Source organism: Misgurnus anguillicaudatus, chromosome 6 (genome assembly GCF_027580225.2).
Source record: "Misgurnus anguillicaudatus chromosome 6, ASM2758022v2, whole genome shotgun sequence".
Classification (NCBI taxonomy): Eukaryota; Metazoa; Chordata; class Actinopteri; order Cypriniformes; family Cobitidae; genus Misgurnus; species Misgurnus anguillicaudatus.
In genome coordinates, this window is record NC_073342.2 from 17,954,888 (window position 1) to 17,980,390 (window position 25,503).

The following is a 25,503-nucleotide window of genomic DNA, read 5'->3' on the forward strand; positions in this document are numbered from 1 at the left end:
CCTTGAAAGTTTGTGAATCTGGGGGGGAAATTCAAGGTCCTAGGAAGTTTTTGAAAATATACATACATAGATACAGGTCATAGAAAGTGCTTGAATCTATTTTATGGAAGAAGTTTTCTGGAAAAAAATCCATACTATTCCTGGATAATAGCATAAAAATTCTAGACTTTTTAAACACACGTGCCAAACTTTTCACTTTAAATGCTTATATCTTCTGTATGCGAATGTTGATTCATACCAAAATGCTTTTTTGCATAGTTGTGTTACGTCTCGGGTTACCTATGTAACTGTTGTTCTCTGAAGGGAACGAGACGCTCCGTCTCCCTTGCCATACTTCCTGCGTCCCTGTTACGCCGTCTTCGGCAAATTGTCAGATAGCGATATACTTCCTGGTTCCTGTGACCCCTGTCTTTGTCGTTGTGCCTCACCATTGGTTGAATTTGATATACACATTCAGACGCACTTACCCCTGGAGGCGTCCCCAAAGTGTCAACACAGTGATGCAGCGCGAGTTCCCTCGAAAGGGACCTTTAAAAATGTATCTTAAAAGGTAACACGATGTAACCTTGCTGTCATTTGAAATGTGTCCCCACATTTAGTTTTTGAATTTGAGGGTATTGGATTTGGAAAGTCCTTGAAAGGTCCTTGAATTTGAAGTTAACTAAGGTGTGGGAACCCTGTAGATTTATGTATAATTTATATTATATATAAATACTTAATATATAAATGTATGTTTTTCTTAAAATTATACATGCATGTTTGCATATTTATATATACATACTTTTTATACACAGTTTATGCACATATATAATGTAAAAAACTTTTATTCTGCTATAGATTGGTCATGACCAATCGCTATGCATCCCCAATCTGGAAACAATATGCTGTCTTTATAATACGTAAATTACTATTTATCTTTATTTATTTAAATGTTTTTATAAATGTATATATTTTGGGATGGAGGTCCCTCGCATAAGTTTCATCATATTTCAGGGTCATTGCCATCATGAAGTTTGAAAACCCCTGGCATAAGTCACAACTAACACGACCCAATACTGCCATCTGTTGTTTAGATTTGAATAAGTTACATTAAGATAAATATTTGTTTCCTGAAAAATGAATGGTTTTAATATGGAAGTAACATCAAACACACAGCTGTACAGCAGGTCCACAAAATGAAAACATTGCATTGACTTCTGAAAAGTGCTTTCTTTGTGATAAAATACTGTCTCTTAACCTAGCTTAGTTTGCAAACACATCGATAAGTTAACTATTTGCAGACTGATTCCCCGAAAAGTGTAAAAACCGTACAGGGGCTCTGAAAATTGCTCCTCTTGTTTGAATGGTCACGCATGTTAAGTTCTGTCTTAAACATTGACGTCACCTTCGGCGAAAGTGGCTGCGGTTACGCCCACTGAGTGGCAAAAGAGCGGCAAAATTTGTGTACAGTGTGAAGTGAGCGAAAACACGGTGAAAACGCGTCTAAATGGGTAAAAAGCTGTTGTGCGATAGACTGTACTAACAGATTTAACAAGAATTCGGAGCTATCGTTTTACAGGCTGCCAAGAAACACCGAAAGGAGAAGTAAATTGATCGTTCATGCCAACGTCCACAGACCACAGGTGGGTTGAGTTGCTAGGGTCACTATCAAGCAGATTTTACTTTCTACTTAAAAGTATTTTTTCAAGTATTTGTATTTTATCAGTGTTTTTCTTTGGAAAACATACATTCCAAAGCATATTATCATATTTTTTACGCTATTACATTTCATAAAGTTTTTGTTTTACATTTAATATTGTAAAAGTACACAATTTTAATGTAATTAGGTATTAAATAAATGTTAATATGCAATATTAAAGAATACACAGTATGATTATGCTTTAGAATGTAGTGAAGTAAAATTTTTCCCAATACAAACACCCTAATAAAGCACAGATGCTTGGAAAATGTAACTAATGTAACTAAGTATTGTCCACCTCTGCTATCAAGTCCAACTAAATTCAATTTAAGCTGATAATAGTCAGTTTTACTGGCATTTTCGTAGCAGCCGCTATGAAAACCAGCCATTTTGTTGAACGTTTGTCACTTAACAGGGCGTGGTCACGTGGAAAAGTGACGTCAATGTATACCCTCCATTGCTGACCCAGGGCTAAAATGAGAAGTAGTAGGTTTAGAAAAGTTGTTTGGAAACGGCTTTTCCATTCTTTTGGTGCCGCTGGTGGTAAACAAATCACAATGCACAAAAAGTTATAAAATAAATTACAGGAATGCACTATAACGCCGATGATGTTCAGTTCCTGTCAAACCGTTCAGTCCCTTCACCAGATGAATTCCTCTCATCCACACACGCCGAGTTTTTCCTGTAATGTAAAACACAATATTAATGTAAAGTGAATTAAGTATACTTTGCCCATAAGTGCCCACCGACTGTCTGATGCTAGTTAGGTCAAAGACATTTAATTAACATTACCGTTCAAAGCAGGGGTTTTCAAACGTTATGATAGCAAAAACATGCATTGATCCACTGGCTCACCCGAGAGGCTGACAGTGCAGGCCTGCAGCACAAGGACAGTGCTCGCGTGGTCCCTCCTCGTCCCACAGCATGAGATCCATTAATTGGTTAGGGTGGTCGTGACAGCCCTGGCCTTCCTGTGGCTTAGGTCGACACACGGGGAAGAGGAGGGCTGAAGATAAAACAGAAAGAAATGAGAAAGAGGAAGGGTGGGTGAGGTAAGAGAAACCACCGAATAGAGGCGTAACAGATAGGAAAGGAAGTAAAAGATTAGACAGACTTGGCAAATTTACTAAAGTGTCTGTGCTTGTGTCAAAACCGCAGTTGTATCAGTGATATGTTGGTGGGTATTTTATAGATCTGGCAACTCTATGAGGCGACTGCAGAGCAGACTGAATTCGAGTGTTTTTGGCTCAGCGTTGAGATTTATTAAGAGGAGAGTCAGATTCCAAGTTCAAGGAAACAATTTAGTAATTTCAGGAGAGATCGTCTAACTGAGAGGCCCATGCTGTCTGGAAAACTATTTTGCTAAAGTTTTCCAACGCAACTGACTGCCCATTGTGCAAAAGGTCACCATGCCACCATTAGATTTGTTAGTTTTGCAATGGTATAGTGACCATATATAACTATTTCTCAGTCTCTTTACAAACAGAAAATATGTTTGCATGCAGTATTAAAAACTGAATAAAATTATAAGCAAAAATGTCAAGTATTTAGTGTGAGCTCCCCTTTTCAATTGAGCAATAGCAGGAATCTGCAGACTTTCTTAAACCTTAATGAAATTTATAAATCTAATCTAATGACTTTTTATCCACAATGGATAAAACAATCCGGAGGGCCACTTTTTTGATATAGTCTACTCAAAACTTTGATTTACTTGTTAATTTTACATGTTAAAATGTTTTATCATTGTTTAAAATGTTAACATACATAAAATAAGCCAAGCTTATATACTGTTAAAATATATAAGAAATAAATATTAAAGTAATTAAAGGCTATTAATAGAATGTGCTTTGGCGGGCAACTTCAAGACTCTGTTTGCCGCGGGCACCATGTTGGAGACCACTGCACTAAACACTGACTTTTGCCAGAAGCAGCCTTTTATTTGTATGGTTTACATTGTGTAAATACTGTATTTTCTGTACTGTATGTGTCTTAATAAACAGAGCGAAAAGTCAATCTATTTATTTTGAAATAAACTTTGCTAAAACAAAAAAACAAAATGTTTGTGCAAAACAGTGTAATAGCATTATTATGTAATTTTTGTATTATTTCCCTTTTATACTTTTGCGTACTATTGAGTCGTCTCAGTAGTGTACTACCTTTGTGAAAGGCACAGCAGTGTTGAGGACTACAGTCGCTCTGGTACTGACAGATTGTTCCGGATTGTCCTTTGGTTCGATTCTGAGCACAAACGCCCCAAACACACAGCTGCTCGCCGCAACACTCCTCATCTTTTAAGCACTCCTACAAATACCAGAATATTCAAATATCAGATGAGCAATTGAGCAAGAAGAAACATCAATATTTGAAGAGTTTCGTTGCAAAACGAGATAACCACCGTTTTTTTAATTGTTCAGAAATCGCGTATTTTGGTTGTGCATTCCAATTCATTTCGATGCAACTGCAGTTGGTTTATTTTGATTTAAACCTTCATAACTTAAAAAATACAGCTAAGTAGCACCATAAAAGAAAATAATAACAGGATAACATAATAATAAACATGTTTTGACCAAAATCTTAAAAATGGATTTATCTCGTTTTGCAACAAAACTCTTCATTTTCATTTTTTTTGACTACATGCAATGCAACATGTTCATTAAAGGTGCAGTGTGTAAAATTTAAGAAGCATCTAGTGTTGAGATTGCGAATTGCAACCAACGGCTTAGTCCACTGCTCACCCCTCACTTTTGAAACTCATAGAGAAGCTACAGTAGCCGCCACCGGAAAAACATGTCATCGACGGAGACAACTTTGTAAAAAAAGTTTGTCCATTAAGGGCTTCTGTAGAAACATGGTGGCACAAAATGGCGACTTCCATGTAAGGGGACCCTCTGTGTATGTAGATAAAAATGGCTCATTCTAAGGTTTTAAAAACATAACTGTTATTATAAAAAGGTCTTTATACACCCCTGATAATATAGTTTTGTATATTATTTTGCATTTCTGTCAAGAGATCCTTTTAAAAATTACACACTGCACCTTTAAGTATTCACTATAGCTCTTCTGAACCTTTTGCAAATAATTTAGCTTAAACTGCTTAATGTATAGACCTCCTTTGTGGATACTATCAGTCCTAAGTGTGCTATGCTATCTATATACTGTATTTGTGACAGCTAAAGTAATTTTTTGTGATCTACTGTTTCCTATATAATGTTAAGAACATTGTGTCAAAATATAATCTCGATATCTTTAAAGGAAAACATCACCATTTTTCAATATTTTACTGTGTTCTTACCTCAAATTAGATGAATTAATACATACCTACCTTTTTTTAATGCGTGCACTTAATCTTTGCACAACGCGCCGTGAATGAACCAGCATCCAGCCTAGCTCCATTAACTCCTCAGGATCCAAACAGGGACGAACCCAGAAGCCACCAAACACTTCCATGTTTTCCCAATTTAAAGACGGTTACATGGGTAGTTACACGAGTAAGTATGGTGGCACAAAATAAAACTTTTGTTTGGAGCCATAGGAATGAATGGGGCTAGGCTAAATGCTAACACATTCAAGAAATGCTGTACAAAGATTAAGTGCACGCATTGAAAAAAATAAGTATGTATTAATTAATCTAAGTTAAGGTAAGAATATAGTAAAATATTGAAAAACTGTGGTATTTTCCTTTAATATTGACTGAGTAAGGTCATGTCAAAGATTGAAATCAAACTTTGATGCTCTTAATCTCATTATTAGATTATAAAGATACTAACCTAGATTTCACAGACATGGTCAATTTGTTTTGTATTGTAAAGAAAAGACGCAAAAATGCATTATCTACAGTATATACAATATATTTTAGCCAAAGTACAATGTAGAGTAGTTTTCATTTTAGAAATTTATCTAAAATTGGTTTCCTTAAAGTTTACAGTACATGATTCGCTGCTATTTTTGTTAAAATATTTTACATATTCAGATATGACATTAATTGTTTAATCCTCCCACAATACACAGAAAAGGCTTAAAATGATGCAATCACAAACCATATTAGTCGTCTGGCACGGGACACATTTAGAGGTGATAATTTCATACAGACAGTAGCTTCCTTCTTCACAATCTTCATCAATCATACACTCCTTAATGAACAAAAATAAAACAGACAAATTATATACAGATACTGTAACTACATTTACAATTGAGCACACATAACCCCGCCCCCATTCATATCAAAAACTCTGCTGGTCAATGTAAGGAAGGACTACTGTATATGTTCTATAGCTCATGTGTGCTATACTGTATGTTATAAGTCTCAACAAACTACAGCATTGTCCCTTAACTATCAAAATAGACAGTGTTTGTTTTGGATTTCAGATCAGGACATTCCAGAAAGGTGTTTCACCTCTCAAACAGAAATCCAGTTGGGATTTTGTAAATAAAAATGTTTAAACACATTTGGTCTGGAGCATGTGTCGCTGATAGACAGTCTTTTGTTTGTTTTTTTCCTTCCAGACTCTGTGTCATTGGAAGTAACTAAAACTGATGGAAATTGTGACTCTCACGGCTTAAAGGGATAGTTCACCCGAAAATAAAAATGATGCCATCACTACTCACCCTCAAGCTGTTGCAAACCTATACAAATTTCTTTGTTTTCCTGAACACAAAGTAAAAAAATTGTAATCAAATAGGACGTAGGAGCACCACTGACTTCCATAGTAGGAAAACAAAATACTATGGAAGTCAATGGTGCTCAAAAACAAAAAAATTGGTTAGAAAATATCTTCCTTTGTGTTCAGCAGAACAAAGGCACCTAAACAGGTATGAAACAACATGAGGATGAATAAATGATTACAGAATTTTCACCTTTGGGTGACCTTCCCACTTTAAAGGTGCAGTGTGTAAATTTTAGCGGCATTTAGTGGTGAGGTTTCAACCAACGGCTCGGTCCACCGAAGCTACAGTAGCCACCACAGGACAAACACGTCATCGTCAGAGACAACTTGGTAAACAAAGTTTGTCCGTTAAGGGCTTCTGCAGAAACATGGCGGCACAAAATGGCGACTTCCATGTATGGGGACCCTCCGTGTATGTAGATAAAAACGGCTCGATTCAAGGAATTAAAAACATAATGGTTCATTATGTAAGGTGATACACCACATAGTAATGTAGATTATATTGCATTTCTGTCAAGTGGTTTTCAATTCCAGTCCTCGGGCCCCCCTCCCAGAACATTCCAGATGCCCCCACATAAAAACACCCGATTCTGATCATCAGCTCGTTAGTGTGTTAATTAAGGAGCCGATGAGTGAAATCAGGTGTTTCATATAAGGAGACATCTAAAACATTCTGGGAGGGGGGGCCCGAGGACTGGAATTGAAAACCACTGTGTCAAGAGATTCTCAGAGTTACACACTGCACCTTTAAAGAAAATTAGGTATTAAAGCAAAACAGCAAACAGGAGTTCATTTGTAAAAGTTGTTGACGTCATTTACACAGAGCAAGAAGTGCAGAAATACAGCTATAGGCACTTTTTAAACACACAAGCATGACCACTTAGCAGCCAAGATCAAAGTTGCACCATCCCCCTTTAAAAAAGTTACAGCGTCTGGAGTCTAGACTCATGCTGAACCTTTCCCAAATGAGTCACGTAAAAAAAACTTCTGCACAGCTTCCTCTGTAAAGGGACAAAAACAACATTCATGAAGAACATGAAATCCAGGTTCTTTCACAAAATAAAAATTTAAAAATATACAAAGGCACAAAGAAAATGTATATTCGTCTTTTCCCATTATATAATAATTTCAGCTCAAATCTATATATTTAATGCCCATTTATTTATTCATTACCTAATAAGCCATGTACCCTACATACAATATATAATCTTTTAACGGTGAGCTAAGGTTTGCCACGACGTGCAAAATTTTGGCAAACCACTAAACGTTACTTCATGACAGCATACTGGCACCAACTTTTGACCACACATTCCCAGTGCACCACTTTCCATGCATTTTTTCCATCTGTCCTAATCACACCGTGTAATGTAAGCTATATTACCATGGTGCCAGATGACCGCATGGCCAAAGACTTCTAATGACTGAAATGTTTATAATGTAATTATACAATAACAATTTCAGGTTTTACTTTGAAAATAATTTTTTCATCCATCAAGGCAACAATTTGTGTGGAAAACTCAGACGCAATGTGTTTATGTAGAAAGATCAAGATTCAGAAGACACATTTTATGAGCCAGATAAGAAGTAAAAGCTTTGGTAACAATACTCCTGTTTTGAGTGCAACATGGGAAAGTGCGTAGGTGTTGGCAACAGCGTGAGACAGATATGAACCATCTGTACCTCTGCAATTTCATCAAAAGCTTTACAAGAATTCACTGTGTTTTGAGCAGTTTGCTTTGTAAGGCAATACAGCCGAGGGTTGATGTGCCACAAGCAAACAGCAGGTACTTGTATGAGGATCGGTGAAGTGGAAAATCCATGTTGATTTTAATAAATAAACTTTACTTCAGGTTGCCTAGGTGATAACAAAACTCACCACAGGCTTCATAAGATAATTACCTGATTCAGTTTAAACAATATTTCTGCTTTGCAACTTTTGCATTTATAATTAAAATAAAGTCTTACATGATCTACTTCATTCCATCGGCTGGGGCCCTGAATGAGAGTTCTGGAAATTTGAGTTTTCCCAGTCTTACGGTCTGTTTCCTAGGAAAACCGGTTGTTAGTGACAGAGAAGGAAAAGAAAAACTTGGGCTGGAATTACAGTTGTTTTGAGGATCCATGAAAGCTTGTTCTCCTCAGATCTGGTTTTTATGAACTTAACAAACTTAATATATAAATAATTTATTAATTCACATTTATAGCACCCTACTGAAAAATCCAGCTAAGACTAGCATAAGCTGGTTTAAGGTGGCAGTAGCTGGTTTAAGCTGGTCCTCCCAGCCTGGCAAAGCTGGTCAAGCTGGTGGGTCAGCTGTTCGTCCATCTTGACCAGCTAAGTCCAGTTAGACCAGTTTAAAAGTGACCAAAACACAGCAAGACCAGCCTGCCACACTGGCAATACCAGCTAAACCCAAGCTAGGAGACCAACCAAAACCAGTCTACCAGCCCATGCCGGTCCTAGCTGGACCCCCCAGCAGGGACTTCATCAATTAAATTGGCTATAAAAAAAACAATGGACACCATCACAGAAACTCTTTTGGTTTTATTGGGAATTGTAATGGTTCTAATGGAATATGGCCCAAAACACACTACAGTGTATGGGTATTTGTTGGTCTCTAATGGTATGTATTGGTTTTATTGGTTCTATGTATTGGTTCTAATGGAATATGGCCCAAAACACACTACAGTGTAGTGGTTTTAATGGTAAAAGCTAATGGTTCCTATTGGTATTTTAATGGAACCATTAGAATTTTCTGTAATGGTTTTATTGTTTTTTTTTCAGCAGGGATATACGCTGAAATATTTATGGAAAATACAAATGTATAGATTATAAACTTTATACAGAAGAATACCTTATCAATCCTCTCTATCAGCTGGATTGTCCGATTGCCAATCTTAATCTCTGTTGTAGTTTCATTGTGAAAACTGTCCGGTAGGTTGCGTGCATGTAATGCTTTTGAAGACTCGTTCTCCATCTGATTGTTAAAATGTATTACTGTAAAATACATTTACAATAACGCTTTTCTTAGATCTGAGATATTGCGTATAATCTTCATATGCGTAAATGATCATAGCGCAGATCTATAAAGGAAAAAGAAATGCATCGTACCTGGTGCACAGCCTCTTCAAGTTTGTGTTTGGTGTCCTCCATCAGTTTTTCCACCTCTCTGAACATCTCGTTTAAAGTGCTCTGTCCCTGCGCTACATGCGCCTCCAGGGTCTCACTGATGTCCAGATGTCCTCCTCTGTCCACTGTGCTGCCCATCGCCAAACCCACACAAAGAGACAATAACACAAACTTCAGCATGGTTTTCGGGTTTTAGGCGAGTTACCCCTAACAGGACTCTCACACTCCGTCTGTCCTTTGGACGGGCTTTATTTGGAAATTTTCTTTGGAGAGAAAAAAAGACCGGAAAAAGATGCTTGGCTGAGCCAAGTTGGCTCTCACCGCGTCTGGTCTCTAAATTATTAAAGTGACAGCGCACCGGTACTGGAGTAAATTTTGACTCAAAATTGGTTCATAAAAACACTTTAAACATAATAAATTGGAAAAACAACCTAAAATAAAAAATGCACTGCTCCCAATGTTTATTTTTAATATAAAAATATTATAAAAATACTCAAATGCTCAATGAGTAGCCTACATGTATTGATAATTGGTCATACTTTCCATACTTCTGTATAGTTCCTTAAAAGTACAGTATTACTGGCAGCAGTTTTCCAGTAACTTACTGTAGATTTAAATTATATATTAAATTTAGAGCTGGGCATAGATTCATCTCATTTGTGCTGTGTTTAATTATTATAAATACACACACATTCATGTACGTATTTAAGAAACATTTATATGTTTATATATATTTATTTATATATTTATATATTCTAAATTATATATAAATTTAAAAACGATAAATAAAAAAATTCTTAAATGTATATATATGTATGTGTGTGTGTTTAAATATACATAATATTTACACACAACACAAACTCATATATTATACAAAAAAACTTTTATTTTGTATGAGATTAATCTAGATGAATCTACGCCCAGCCCTAATTAAATTATATATTTACTGGCAATAGTTTGTTCAAACATAAATGGACATTAAACAGACTTTATCTTTACTAAAATATATATATTTTATACAGCTGGTACAGGGTAATATATATATATATATATATATATATATATATATATATATATATATATATATATATATATATATTTATACCACGGGTCTGTTGAATGCTGCATTCTGATTGGCTGAGAAATGTTCTATGGGTGTTGATTATTTTTCTGTAAACCGCACACCTAACTTTTCAAATGTCTTAAAAATAGGCACCAGAGCAATGTTTGTGGTAACCGTGGTATAAGCGGAATAATTGACTCCGGTCCTTTGAGTTATTTGAAAATGGTGCACACCTGCGGTGTGACGGCACTCCGCTTCGCGTCGTGCCGCATTACCACCTTGGTGTGCGTTATTTTCTTATAGTTCGGTGGCCCGTCGTCAATTATTCCTTACATATATATATGTATGTATATAATATATGTATATATATATATATATATATATATATATATATATATATATATATATATATAAAGTACAGCATTATGCAAAGCGTTTCTGGGAACCAAATGCAGAAAAAAACTGAAAAACTTGATCAGGATTTCTGCCTCCCAGAATGCTTTGCATGAGGCTGTTTTTTATAATTTTATTCACAAAGACTTGTTAATGTTCAATATTCATTTTTCTTTAAGCAAACTGTTGCCAATAAATTAGATAAATATAAATCTACAGTAAGCATAACTACAGCAATTTTTTAAAGGGATATTAGTGAGTTGTAGTAATACTTTAAAACTTTTTTATTTACTATGGTAAGTTGGTAAGCTAGGAATTTTACTACAGTTTTCTATTGTAAATGGTTAAGTACACTACAGTATTTGATGTGGAAATGTTTGTGTTAAAGGTGCAGTGTGTAATTTTTAGAAGGATCTTTTGACAGAAAAACAAAATAATATACAAAGCTATATTATCAGAGGTGTATAAAGACCTTTTTATAATGAACCGTTATATTTGTATTACCTTAGAATGAGACGTTTTATCTACATACACAGAGGGTCCCCTTACGTGGAAGTCGCCATTTTGTGACGCCATGTTTCTACAGAAGCCCTTAACGGACAAACTTTTTTACTAAGTTGTCTCCGACCTATAACATGTTTTTCTGGTGGCGGCTACCGTAGCTTCTCTATGCGTTTCAAAAGCAACGGGTGAGCAGTGGACTGAGCCGTTGATTGCAATATCCAACTTCACCACTAGATGCTGCTAAAATGTACACACTGCACCTTTAAACCAAATATAAACTGTTAAAAAGGTCTTAAAGTAGCACATCCAGTCAAACCTTAAATTTTCAGTCATCTTTTTTTAAACAGTCACATTCTAATGAATAAACGATCATAATCATATCAAAGATGTGATAAACAAATACACAACAAAAATACCTAAAAACAAAAACATAATAATAATAATAATACAAAAATTGAATAAAATAATAACATAAATACATAAATAATAATTAATTATCCAAATAAATATTTTAAAAATTAAAATCTGTGTATCATCATACAAATACCTGACATCACAAATCACGGGACGGACTTTCACACAAATGTGTAATGCAATCCATTTGTGAATTGCATGTTATCGCCCACAAGATGGCGACAGAGCACAACATCTGAATGAAACGGAATGAAACACCTGCTAGCACGTGTGATTAAACTGTCCTGCTCGTGCCAGGCCCAGAACTTCAAACAGGTATTCAGTTGTTGCCGGTAAGACAATATATGCTGATGCTCGTGCTTATCAAGACCCAAAATGTGTGCAATTTAATATTGCTTAGAGAGTAGACCTTTGTTAAACGAAATTTAGATGTGAATGTTATGTAAATATATGTATGTTGGTCGGAATGATTAATCAGAGCGTGCCTGTTAAAAGTCTGCTGTAGGGTGACCAAGTGCCTGACTTAAACACGAGGCGTCTAAAGGACAGCTGGTACAGGGTAATAAAACATGAGCTGTAGTGGGAAATCCTTACTTGGGTGTGCTTTGTGTATATTTGCACAATGGGAGAGTAAGTCAAACATTTGCTGTTGGGTTTTAATCTTTTGGTCTTTGCACAATTCAGCAATATTTTCCAATTATGCAAAGTATATGTTTTATATTGTGCAATGCTTGTTGCAATCTACACGTGAAGACAAAAACCCATCTGCAATTAAATTAGTCTTCATTCTAATCCAAACCTCACTTAACGTCAAACTCTTTTGTTATAGATATACATTATTTATGTATTTAAAACCTTATAATGGTATAGCCTACTTTTGTATTTAGTTTAGTTACTTTAATATAGCCTATGTCATACTCTATAAATATGCCTGTCATTACAAAGCAGTTCATGTGAAGTCCAAACAATCAGAACAGTTTCAAAAAAGACCTTTCAAATGTAAGGACCGCTGACAAAATTCAGAGATGGGGATTCGCCCTCCCAGTTTCATTGAACTTTCTACTGGTCGTCATGGGAAGCGCCGCCTCTAATTATAAAACGCATAAAGAGCCACGGAGCCTCGAGCACAAACGACATCAACAACTGAGCGGATGAAGTCATACAAACAAAACACTCTCAAACTGCTTACATGAAATTAACCTGAAGTCAGAAACGTTGTACGGATAATATCGACTGCTGTCAAGCAGATTTTGGACAGGAGCGACTGTCTGAAAGTCACACAAGTAAGTTTATTGATACGCTTGTCATTTTACGAGCTCGTGGGTACTTGAAGTAAACGCGCTGCCTTGGACACGCGCTGCACTGACAGGACGTACCGTTAGCGGTAGTTGATATGCTTTATATTTATAAAATCAATAAATTTAAGTTTACAGTGTCGGTTTCATTAACTGCTGTCATATAAATAATGGCAAGCGTTGGATATCCAGTAAGGTGTTGGATTACATCGTAGTCAGCTTAGTTTCAAGCGTAGTATAAATAATTGACCACAGGCTAGGAGTAGCCTACCTGTCAGCTGTCTGTTTCATTTGTAGTTTATCTTTAAGATAATAACTTTTTGGGTCATTTTAATAGTTGCCTTATACACTATTGATCACATGACAGAGATGTTTTGCTCTTATACTTGTTACGGCTGTTCCCAGTTGGATAGCAGGTGTGCAGATGTGATCCTTTAAAGGTGAATTACATTTACATTACACAACATTTATTTATTCAGATGACGATTATCCAAATGACTTACAAATGAAAGAGCATTTAACATTTTGTCAAAGGAGCCAACAATAAGTATAGTCTACAAAACTATGTTTACATTGAAGAAAGTTTTTTTTAAAGTTAAGCAAATATTGGCATAATCTATACTTATGAATGTATCTACAGTTGGTGTTTTTATGTTATGGACTTCTATATAGTTTTTGCCTTGCTTGTGGAAGTTTACTAACTTTAACAGTGTCAAAAAGTGGTCCCAAGCTGTCACTGGGGCAGTACTCTTTAAAATGGTCTTAATGGATTAGTTCATTTTCTAAAAAGAAATCCAGATAATTTACTCGCCACCATGTCATCCAAAATTTTGATGTCTTTCTTTGTTCAGCCGAGAAGAAATTTTGTTTTTTGAGGAAAACATTCCAGGATTTTTCTCATTTTAATGGACTTTAATGGACCCCAATAATTAACAGTTTTAAAGCAGTTTAAAATTGCAGTTTCAAAAGACTCTAAACGATCTCAAACGAGGCATAAAGGTCTTATCTAGCGAAACGATTGTCATTTTTGGCAAGAAAAGTAAAATAAAATGCACTTTTAAACCACAACTTCTCATCTTCCTCCGGTCCTGTGACGCGCCAGCGGGACCTTACGTAATAAATCATCACGTCAAGAGGTCACGGATGACGTAACAAAACTACGACCCAGTGTTTACAAGTGTGGAGAAAGAGGACCGTTCCAACATGGTTGTATGTCGAATGATACTAATTAATGTCTTTGTGTCAGTTTATTGTTTGAAATGGTCCCCAAATGTGCGTTTCATATATGTAACACGTGACCTTTCGACGTCATTACGCAATTACGCGAGGTTTGTTTTTCTTGCTAAAAATGATAATCGTTTTGCTAGATAAGACCCTTATGCCTCGTTTGGGATCATTTAGAGTATTTTGAAGCTGCAATTTTAAACTGCATTAAAACTGTGGGGTCCATTAAAGTCCATTAAAATGAGAAAAATCCTGGAATGTTTTCCTCAAAAAACATAATTTCTGAACAAAGAAAGACAAAAACATTTTGAATGACAATGGTGGTGAGTAAAGTATCTTGATTTTTTTTAAGAAAATTGACTAATTCTTTAATATGTACCATTTAGGAACAATATATGTATATACTGGTACTAATATATGTACCCTCTGGGATACTAATATGCACTCTTTGGCAACAATGTACTTCTGAGGTACTAATATGATTTCCTTTGATGCAAAGTTGTACTTTTTTAAAAGATATTGCCCCAGTGACAGCTAGTAACATTTTTTTGACAATTTTACAGTTTACTTTTTCTCCCTGCATGTTATACGGGAGAACTCATTGTTAGTATGAAGTGCTCAGTCACTATAGTAATCCAAAGGCTCAGACTGGTATCAGATGTGTCTCGGTTAATGACTCACTATTGTTTTTTGAAATGCATCCACTAGTGATTCTGCGGTTTTTGTTTTGTTTTGCATGTGTCTAGGTTGCATGGATAAATATTTGTTTTTGCTTAATGTAGGGTCATTGCTGTATGTCTTTTCCCAGTAATGTATTCAGTATGTAATTTTATACCGTACTGAAGACACATGGTACAGTATATAATATCTTTTTTGCCCTAGAGTCCCTCTTACATACAAAGAAATGCTGGGTTTGTTTCAACTCATGGTTGGGTCAGATATGGACAAACCCACGACCACGTATGAGTGAAAACAACCCGGCGAGTTTAGCAAGTGCAGGTTATATCGACATTTAGCCCCTACATAAGGAATCTGTTTCGATTAGGTTTTCTTACATTATAGCCAATGTTAGTGATAATCCTTCTCTCACTATTGTCCCCTTCGTTGCCTATAGGGTAAAATGTTAGTGTTACAGTCCCCACTGCCATTGACTTGAACTATGAGTCACAGAAATACAGCAGTAAGACAATTGTTGTGTAAGTTTATCAAGACGGGTTTCTCCTGAATAAACCACACCTTCACCACAGGCATGAGGAGATGTCCACAAAGAAGTTCATTAATTACACTAAGAGGAAGTGACCTTGGAGATATAAGCTGTACTGGAGGTTTCACTAACAGCCAACACAAATACTGGCAGAGCTATGTTTAGTTTATTCTCTTATATATGAAATCTGCAGTGGAAATATACTGTGGTCAGTGGTGATCCATGGCTGGACTTGAGTAATCTGCAGATGTGTGCTGAAAGTTTATCTCTCTGACAGTGCACTCTTATAATAACACAAACGCCATCCAGCCTTCCTTGACTGCAGTGATCCTTGTAAGTTTGTTCAATGTGGGTAGTATCTGTTTTTAAAGTTATTTTGCATCGGAAAGTGCACAGCCAATGCAATGGTGTGTCTGCTGGTTTCTGTTTAAAGTTGTAGATTTAATTTCAATTCCCATTATTATTTTAGTGAAGGCAAAGTAAGATGCAACAACCCTGCAGGATACTGTACTTGGTTTGTGTGAAGCCAATAAGCCCATTAAGGCAGTTAATATTTTTAACTGAGAAGAGACACAACATCTGCACCCCTTTATTAATAGAGTTGCTCCTTGTGAACATTTGATATATTAAGAGAAAGTTGAAACTAAAAATGATGGGCTTTTTATATTACTACTCAGTTCATCAAGTTCATTTTACTAATTAACTTGCAGTGCTGAAATGATTTACAGATAGTGGTACAATGTTAGAAAAAATGGTCAAAATATATACCCCAGCTGTCACATTTGGTACCAATTTGGGATGCCCCGATCAGGATTTTTGCAGTTGATAAAGATTACCGATTTCTTGTTGTCATGATTCAAAAGTCAAATATAATTGTATACATATACAACAGACGTTCCAACGAAAAAAGGCTCCCAACTTTTCTGCTTTACCTGTAAAATATTGCATAGTTTCTTTCGTCATGTTTTACCCAAGTAAATGTCTGCTTCAAAGATGTTAAATAATATACATTGTTGAAAATAGGTGAAGCACTGGCCCGATGGGGCAAGTGACAATACTTTTTACTGGCCCAAATGTCTCTGACGCTGGCACCCGGGCCACCGTTTTGTTGAGCCCTGCCGAATCTTTCAAACATGCTAAGGAGCGTCACATTCCGGCTGATGTCAGAGGTAATCAGGCCAATCACAACCTGCAGATTAGCTGTCCAATCAGGGACACAGCGCTTTTCAAATCGATGAGTTTTGTACATGAATCGTGTTTCAGGAAGAGAGTGAAATCTGGAGCTACAAAAACGTGCGGTATTTGGAAAACCATAAACCACGCAAACACATTGTATTATACCAAATACACAAAATAACGTTGTTTTTAGCAATGAAATAGGTGCTCTTTAAGACGTGAGATAGATCTCGAACGCATTCAAATAAAACTTTTGGCATGAGGATGCAATGTCAGCGATAGATATGTTGTGTACGCTGTTTGATGGGGATGTGAAGACTAGTTGATTCCTAACATGTGTGCCCTCATAGAAAATACACATATGTCTGTAAAGGCAAAGAGAGAAATCCTAATTTGCAGGTTGCACATGAGCAACGGGTTGTGAAAATGCTTGCACTGTGTAAAAATGGTGTCAAATTGCGGCCGCATTCAAATGATGACAAATGTAAATAGAAAGATTCATGAGATCGGCAAATTTAGCGAGTATCGGAGCATCCATAGTACCTTTGACATACTAATATGTATCTTTGATGTACTAATGCGCACTCTTTGGTACCAATATGGGTGGACGTCTCTCAAATGCCTCTGTGTCCAATTGGATAGACCTAAAACCAATCACAGCAATGAAGGAGATGACGCATGCAGAGCTATATCAGACTTTTGCCGGATCCAGTCCTTAAGACGGCGATAAGATCTTTTTTTTTTTTTTGGATATTAAGGCTTCGAGTATTGTTTTTTGCTCTGGTTTTAACGAAAAGGAAAAGTTTAAATCGCTTAAAACAGACGCGATAGCTGATTCAAACACGTAATGTTCCACAGTGGCATACATCTTTGTAATGTACAAAATCTGCTTCACCGTCGCTGCGCTGTCGTCTTGTGTAAAGCCTGCCCCAATGTTTCTGATTGGTTCTGCGATTTCTCGGCATTAGAAATGGGCTTGAATGGCCAGACTACTTGCAGAGCAAATCAAAATTTGCCGGAAGTTGTCTGGGTTTTCCCAGGCTACCTCTGAGGTACTAATATGAAATCTTTAGATGCAAAGCTGTACGTTACGTATAAGACAATACATATTTGACAATTTTTTCTGACAGTGTTGATTTCCCCAGATCCAGACCCAGTGCACTTGTTCTGAGTGCCACTGCTTTGTAAAAATTAGACCATGTGAGACCAAAAGTTATCTAAATCCAAGTTGTTCCACTAAATACATTTCAAGTCAGCCTTCCAGTCTCAGCGTAATGAAAAGCCTTTAACACAAACTTTCTTGCGTTGAAACTGGTTGTTCCTATTTAAGATCACATACTGTAAGACATCCATGTCTGGAGCAGCGTTTCGGTTGTTTAAGTGGCCTAACTTCCCTTTGCTCTTATCCTTTTTATATTCCTTTCATCCATTTCCCAGTGGGTTAAAGAACGTTGGAGTGGAAATGGGTTGTTGGAATCATATCACTGTGTCATCAACAGATCAAGATCAGTTAAAAATGCTGCCAAAAATCTGATGTCTCTAAGGTATCTGTTTAAACATCGAGGAACCTCTATAGATCTTGTAAAATATTTAGCTAAATAAAATGTTAATCTATTATTTACCCAAGCCTAATGTCAAGGTTTAAATTTTGCTGTACATTGCTGCTCAGCTGTAAAATCACATCATGGCAGAATTTGAAACTCAAGGCCTATCTATTCTGAGCAGCGAGCGGCCATCTAAACATTTCAACATGAATGTACCCACATCAACAACGCCGTGCCATATGAATTGGTGACTTTCGACAAGCTGCGTTTGTGGTTATGCATACTTGCATTGTCCAAAATGTTTTGATTATGTTGGGTAAAAATGTATCATCTCCTATTGCTCAGTATCTGCCGCATACCATATAATTTAGTTAAATTATCTTACCCTACAGAAGATTTGCACAACCACAAAACATCAAGACAACATGTTGTATATTGCAGTTATGTCTCCTGTGGGAATGAGAGGAAATTGTAGATCAGGCATTGATTTGATGACTCTGAATTCCTAGTTACATGGGTGTTGTCCGGTTGAATGTTACTAGACCAAATCTTCGCTGAAGATTACGCTAGAGGATCATCCGCTACAGATTTGACCCACATCTTTTTGGAAGTAAATGATTTTATCATACCATTCCTAGAATAACTGAATCTGCCCCGTTCCGTTTATTTTTCTTTCTAGATCCTTCCCAGGATATGGCGCAAAATATGTTTTTCCATTTATTTTGGTTGTGCGTCATTTGGTGTGGCATATTTTGAAGGCACAGAAAGGGCAAAAGTTTTCACCCTATTTTTAATACAGAGGTGCTGCTTGAAATTCTTCTACACCATAAAGAGGCGAAAAGTGCATAAACAGGAAGCACTTGGACCTCACACAATATCAGATATCCTCTGGAACTACTGTGCAGAAAATAATCTTTCGTTACTGCGGTTTCTGAGAAATATTTACAAAATAATTTGTCTTGACTCAAGTGGACTTTGTGTTTTTATAAAAGTTGAAAAAGTTAATGGTGGCGTCCCTCTAAGATGACATTTAAATGCCAGAACACTTCTTTGATGTGCTCAGATGTTCCTGGCAAAGTCCTTGTGAAAAATTATTTCAAGCTCACAGGAACACAGATCAAACATTTCTTTTTTTGCAATATGTTATTGCATAACGGCGCATTCACACGAGGCGAAAGCGTTAACGCTTGACTGAAGCGTGCCCAACAGCCAATCACAGTTGCTGCAGCACATACTCCAGTCTTCCATAAACGTAATTGGCTGGCTCTGCCTACGTTATTTGCATAAGGCAATCTGATTGGTTGACGCTCGCATTGCCGCTTGAAAAGTTGGGAAATGTTCGACGACTTCCGCGAGTAATGGCAATGACGCTGCGCCGACGGATCCACAATTCAGTTTGCCAATACTTGACGTCACCCATTAAAAGTGAATGGGAAGCGTCAACGCTTACGCCCTGTGTGAATGCGCCGTAAGTGTGCCATTTTTATACACTGTACAAAAACTACTTATAAGTTTAATCAAACTGGCTTTGCGAATTATTTTGCGAATTAGCCAGTTTGATTAAACCAAAAATTTTAAGGGGCTAACTCTTTTTTAGGGTATACATCAGTGTTTTCTGTTCCAATACCAAAGCCCAAAAAAGACTCATAACATTAAAGGTGTAGCGGAGGATTTTCTCGAATTTTAGAAAAGAACCGCAATGCAATTGCGCAACACTCCTGATTGACAACTAGGAGGACAAATAGTCTTGATAATCCACCTGGAAAAAGAAAATTCTCCGCAATACCTTTAACATTTATCCAAAACGACTTAGACTTAATGCACAGCCACGCAAACTTCATTTGACTCGAATGTGTAAATATGCATTGGACGCATGCCTCTCCTGGGCAACAGGGGACCGTAAGGAGCATTTCCCAAGAACTCATTCCCCGAGAACTCATTCCCCGCCACACATTTTTTTTTTTTACAAAAGTTTAACAAAATGCCTTCAAGGAACATTTTCTTTAAAAAAATATATAAACATACAAATATATAAAATTTAAAAAAAGACCCTCTACTTTCAAACAAAAAATTAATAAAAACACAAAAACAGAAAGTTTTATCCTACCGATATATATATTTTTTCTCTTCTATAAACTTCTAAATATGGGTATTTTTCTAAAAATAAAGTTTATTTTTTTAGCAAAAAGCTGAAAAAATTGCATTTTTGTAAAGAAATTTTGTTAGAGATCAGATTAAGAATGATTATCAAAACATACAGAGTTTAAAATTAGTAAATAATTTTTCGCTTCCGACCACCGGCTGAACCAGTTTAATCCGCTTACCCGCTTCCTATCCCTACCGAGTTTATATATATAAATGTATATTAATCTCTCACAGGGTTTTTGTCCTTCTAGGAGTTTTCCCAACTGGGTTTTCTTCTAGGGTTTTTTTTCCATCCCCGGGAGAGTCAGCCAACTTTGGCTTAACTTAGCACTTTACTGTATATGTTACATTATTACTACGCTCGCTTGTACGGTTTATCCTTAGCCGCTATATTCTACCTCTTATATTATCTATTGATTTTCTGTTTTCCCCTACATCTACTCATGTAAAGCTGCTTTGAAACAATTAACAACTGTGAAAAGCGCTATATAAATAAAATTTAATTGAATTGAATTTTTTTAAATTGGGTAATTGGATAATTACGGTATTACAGATTAACATAAAACCTTATCAGGAACACGTTATTTGTATGCAATGTTTTCTCTTATTTGACGAGATAACTCATCAATGTGGGGAAAGAGTTAAGCAGGTCTGAAGGACTGAAACCACAAGTTAAAATTCATGTAAACATGCTTGTACACTTTGATGTTACAGTTATATAAATGAGGGTACTTGCTGACCTCTTTGCAAAATCTCTCATGTATGGCCTCCATTGTTGATTTTGCTTGCACGCGTTTTGTTTATGCAGTTTTTTTATTGATTACCTTGTGAATCGATTCCCCCAGGGGGCCACCTTGTGGATCGACTAATACGGACTACCGGCACATCCGGGAACTTGACTGTAAATTTTGTCACCGCCCCTTTTTGGGGGGTAAAAAACAGACCTTCCATTGACTTCCATTCAAAATAGCGGAACAAAGTAACGTTTTTACACAGCCGGCAGGCGTAAATAACTTATGAAATCACTCAGATTAAACATGTTGAGTAATTATCTGTCCACCCTGCCTGCCATAGAGCCCGAAAGATACATTAACACATTTAATTTGGTCAATATAAAAACATGTCCCTTTCATTCTCACAGCGTCAAATTTGTGTAACAACGCTATCCAGTGATTGCTGGAAATATCGCTAAGCCAGTTAGTTGTATGACTCGACGGAAAAGTGCACTCATTACTCTAAATATAAAGACATAATAGTAAATTTGCGTCATGCTCACTGTACACTGCTCCCTCTCTTGAATGTGTAAAAAGTTAACTACTGTACACCCAGGCCTATCTGTGTATTATAGGGTTAAACCTACAGCATTTTGTGCTGCACATCTCTACCACTGAGCTACAGAAACATCAACACTTAAAGGGACCTCCAAACAGTCCTTAGTATTGAGTTAAAATTAATCAAATGGACTGCATATCACTCTTACTGCTTATAGGTCAGTCGGCTAACAATTACTTACAGAGTAATCTTACTCTACTAGTCAGCAACATGCTTGATTGCAGTGGTCTCCAATTACTTTTGTTTACTTTCTTTTACCTTCAGGCAGTAAACTACTAATTTATATTGGTTCAATTGAATGTACTTTCCCTACACATGCCAGATAATGCTTACGTTTATATTTATAATCTACCAAAGAGGCTCCATTTTTGGATGCATATTCTCCTACTGCAGGTCACATGAATAATCTTAGGCTGGAGGAATGTGGGTCACAGGAATTCCTGTTTAAAGTTGTGCTGCTTTTTGCGCCTGTCGGGACGTGATCGAACTCTCCAATGGTTGCTTCTCAAAGCTGGTGCAGAAAGATCCAACAGGAGCTTATGGTGGAAAACAGATGGGCTGTAGAGACAAGCTGTCAGAATCAATTTGTTCAACATGTTATGGTTAACTGAAGGGTCCTGCTTAGGAAATTGCAGTGACAGTAGCATTATCTAGTTTAAATTTATATTCCTGGCAAGTTTTACATTTACATTTTTATACATTTGGCAGACTCTTGCAGAATGCAATCTTGCATGTTTTTATTAGTATGTGTGGGATCGAACCCATGACCTGTGTCTTTTTATTGCAGTGCAATACTAGTTGAGCTACAGAATGCATCCTGTTTTAAGATCTATCCTCTACTGCCTTTTACAGGACATGGTTAAATTTAGCAGTGGGAACTTTCCCAGGCGACTGGAGTGACATTGTGCACGCATCAGTCCTTAGAGAAATCAAAGGATTCTAATCTAAAGGATCATGTTATATATTTCTGGTATTTTTGAGAGTGAAACAGCGATAGGGATTGCACAACCTTCAGATAAATAAGAGTTTTCACCTGTTGCAAGATTTGTTTTTACTTAAGACTCAAGTGACCCTTGGGAATGGTTAAAAGAGTGGAAAGATGCAGCACTGTTGTTTAACTGGAGCTTTCTGCAAGCCTACGCACTCATTCAGTTGATATACACACCCATTCAAATTATTCACACATCTGACAAGATTCGGTTTCACTCCCAATCACGCTCTCCTTTCCCTACTGGGAGAGAGAAGGTTGCTGGAAACATGTTTATTCTTATTTCAACACCCATAAATGGTTTGAAGGATTTTTGTGCTTTGAAATCTTATTTCAAGAAGAAATGTAAAGTATGTAGACATAATATAGACCAGGGGTCTCCAGCCTTTTTGTAAGCAAGGGGTACCACAATGGAAAAACTCTACCTTTTGATATAGTCTACTCAAACTTTTTATTGTTTTGTTTTATTTTATTCAGTCCTTCCAGAAAAACGCTGAGTTTATTTTGTGATTGTTGTGGGCAAAAATCCTTGATCTTGTGGCACATTTTCTTAAATATCCCGCATATTCCATCGCATTTTTTATGCAGTTTTATGTGATTAAATTTTTGCAGAACTTTCAAAAACTGTGGGAACTTGCAAAAACTGTTTGCAGCTTTTGCAGCTTTTCAATGATGTTCACGTCTCATAATCACGTCCCATGGCAACAGGGGACATGGCTGCGCTTGTGTGAAGTAAACGCAACATTTTTCAACTTTCTGCTAAGATATGTGATTTTTTTTTTGCTACGAAAATGCGGGAGTTATGAAATCATGCAAGCCCCGCATATTTTGCGCACAGAAATCTGCAATTTATGCTGCAAAAGTGCGGCATATTTGAAAAATGCGGCCCGCATAAATTTGCGGACAAATTATGCGGTGAATCATGCGTTCGCATTATCGCGTTTTTCGGGGGAAACTGTTTATTTAACTCGTCAATATGTTTTATCATTGTATAAAATGTTAATACGCATAAAAGAAGTCAAGCTAATATAAAAAAGTAATAATAAATAATTATTAAAATTAAGGCTATTGATAAAATTTGCTTTTATTAAAAACGACAGATAGCACAACATAATACACTATAGCATAAGCAGTCAAATTTGCTGCGGCTATGACTCGGCATTATAAGCGAGCCTATTACTAATGTAACGTCTAGAAGAGGAAGCTAAGTTAAGCCCAAGAAGGCTGCCTCCCCGGGGTAAAAATCCCCTAGGAGAAAAAAAAACCCGGGCTGTTTAGCCGAGGAAATAAAAAAAAGTCCTAGGAGGGAAAAACCCTTGGGAGATATATATGTATATACACACATATAAACGGATAAGGAGATTAAGCAGAGATTAAGCTGGTTCTGTCGGTGATCGTTGGTCAGGCATCAGCTGGGCATCACGTTGAAGGACGACCAGTAGATCAGAGGTGTGCCGACTTTCACATCTACCAGAACTGGGTCTGTTTGTCCCATTGTCCTCGGGGTCGAGGACGAGACAGGGAGAGAAAAACAAAATCATATTAGCGTAGGGGCCGTTCACATGTAATGCAAGTGTCACGCAGTGATGTGGTTTAATCAGCTTAGGGGCTGTCCACACGGAGACGCGGATCACTGTATACGCATAAATTTGTTATCGTATTGGCGTTTCATCCACACGGATCCGGCGTTTTGGGAGACTGAATCCGCTATTTTTTGAAACCGGGTCCTAAAGTGGAAAATCTGAAACCGACACCCATGCGGTTTCGTCTGTACAGCCAATCCGTATATTTTGTGAAGCGAAAACGTCATCACATCACGTGTCGGAAGCGTCACACGTAACAGCAGCAACAATAACGGTGGACTACGTGATTGTGTTCGTGCTACAGAAGCTACTAAAGCCTACTAGCTTTATTACAGCAAATCTATTGCTTCTATGCAATTGTGGTGACCAACAATCGATAATAGACAACACCATATGTTGGTTATGCGCATGCTCAAAGTCTTCTTCTCCGTGTATAGTGTATATCTGTGGCAGAATTACAGCGCCCCATACTGGTCCAACATATATACTACACCGCTTTCAGTCGGTTTCAGTGGTTTCGTGTGTACGGATTATTTTTTTTAGAGCAAGGGAAAGAAATGATCGGATAGGGGATGCATCGGCTTCGTGTGGACAGCCTCAGTTTCAGACAGAATAACTATTGCGACATAATTATATTATCCACAGTTGAGGATTTTGCAAATTGGGGGCCCAAAAAGTTCCTAGAGTCCTAAAAGTTCAACTGCTTTTACTGGGACTGTACCATTTAGAAAAATACACCTAATGAGTAGTGCATCAATGGAACTTACTGAAATGGTACATATAATAAGACTTTTTAAAGAGTATCGTACCAATGAAAGTTTTTGTACCTTTTTTTGACAGTATACATTGATGGAAATAATTCTCATTTTACATGCAAAGAGGTTAGCCAATCATAACAGAGGATGTGTAACAAACATCTTAAAAGTACAGTAGCAAAAAACAGCCTACTGAATTATTCAATACTGTTGGATTGGTAATACCTTTCTTGTTACAAGAAACCCAATACTTATCCTACAAATAAATCTTGCTTTAGAATATGTCGACTTTAGAGAAAAGCATTTCGGCTTGAAAATATAATTTTGGCTTAAGTGGGTCAAACTGTGTCCTGATTCCTGGGTCAAGCTTTCCCTTGTTTTGTCCAGTTTGCTTTGCAGTAATCCTGTCAT

At 36.8% G+C, this 25,503-nt stretch overlaps 3 protein-coding genes across 18 annotated transcripts in view; 1 reads left to right on the top strand and 2 right to left on the bottom strand.

The window, feature by feature from the left end:
* The window catches only part of cyb5r2 (cytochrome b5 reductase 2), a 117,058-nt gene that overhangs the window by 39,681 nt on the left and 51,874 nt on the right, over positions 1-25,503 (bottom strand). The gene's annotated exons all lie outside the window — the stretch shown is intronic.
* dkk3b (dickkopf WNT signaling pathway inhibitor 3b) lies at positions 1,102-9,752 on the bottom strand. The gene is made up of 7 exons (XM_055193133.2): positions 9,455-9,752; positions 9,198-9,320; positions 8,308-8,388; positions 5,716-5,808; positions 3,835-3,979; positions 2,534-2,684; positions 1,102-2,360 (listed from the first exon to the last, which is right to left on the bottom strand). Exons 1-7 carry the CDS (start codon positions 9,650-9,652, stop codon positions 2,291-2,293), a joined length of 861 nt encoding a protein of 286 aa, XP_055049108.1. The 5' UTR covers positions 9,653-9,752; the 3' UTR covers positions 1,102-2,290.
* The window catches only part of mical2b (microtubule associated monooxygenase, calponin and LIM domain containing 2b), a 73,640-nt gene continuing 60,196 nt past the window's right edge, over positions 12,060-25,503 (top strand). For 11 of the 16 annotated variants that reach the window (XM_055192037.2, XM_055192041.2, XM_055192043.2 and 8 more), the window contains exon 1: positions 12,947-13,129. The gene's annotated coding sequence lies outside the window, so the exon portion shown is untranslated. Of the gene's footprint in view, positions 12,179-12,945; positions 13,130-13,450; positions 13,582-25,503 lie in introns of those variants that run through there. The other 5 variants (XM_055192038.2, XM_055192040.2, XM_055192051.2 and 2 more) reach the window with 5 other exon arrangements.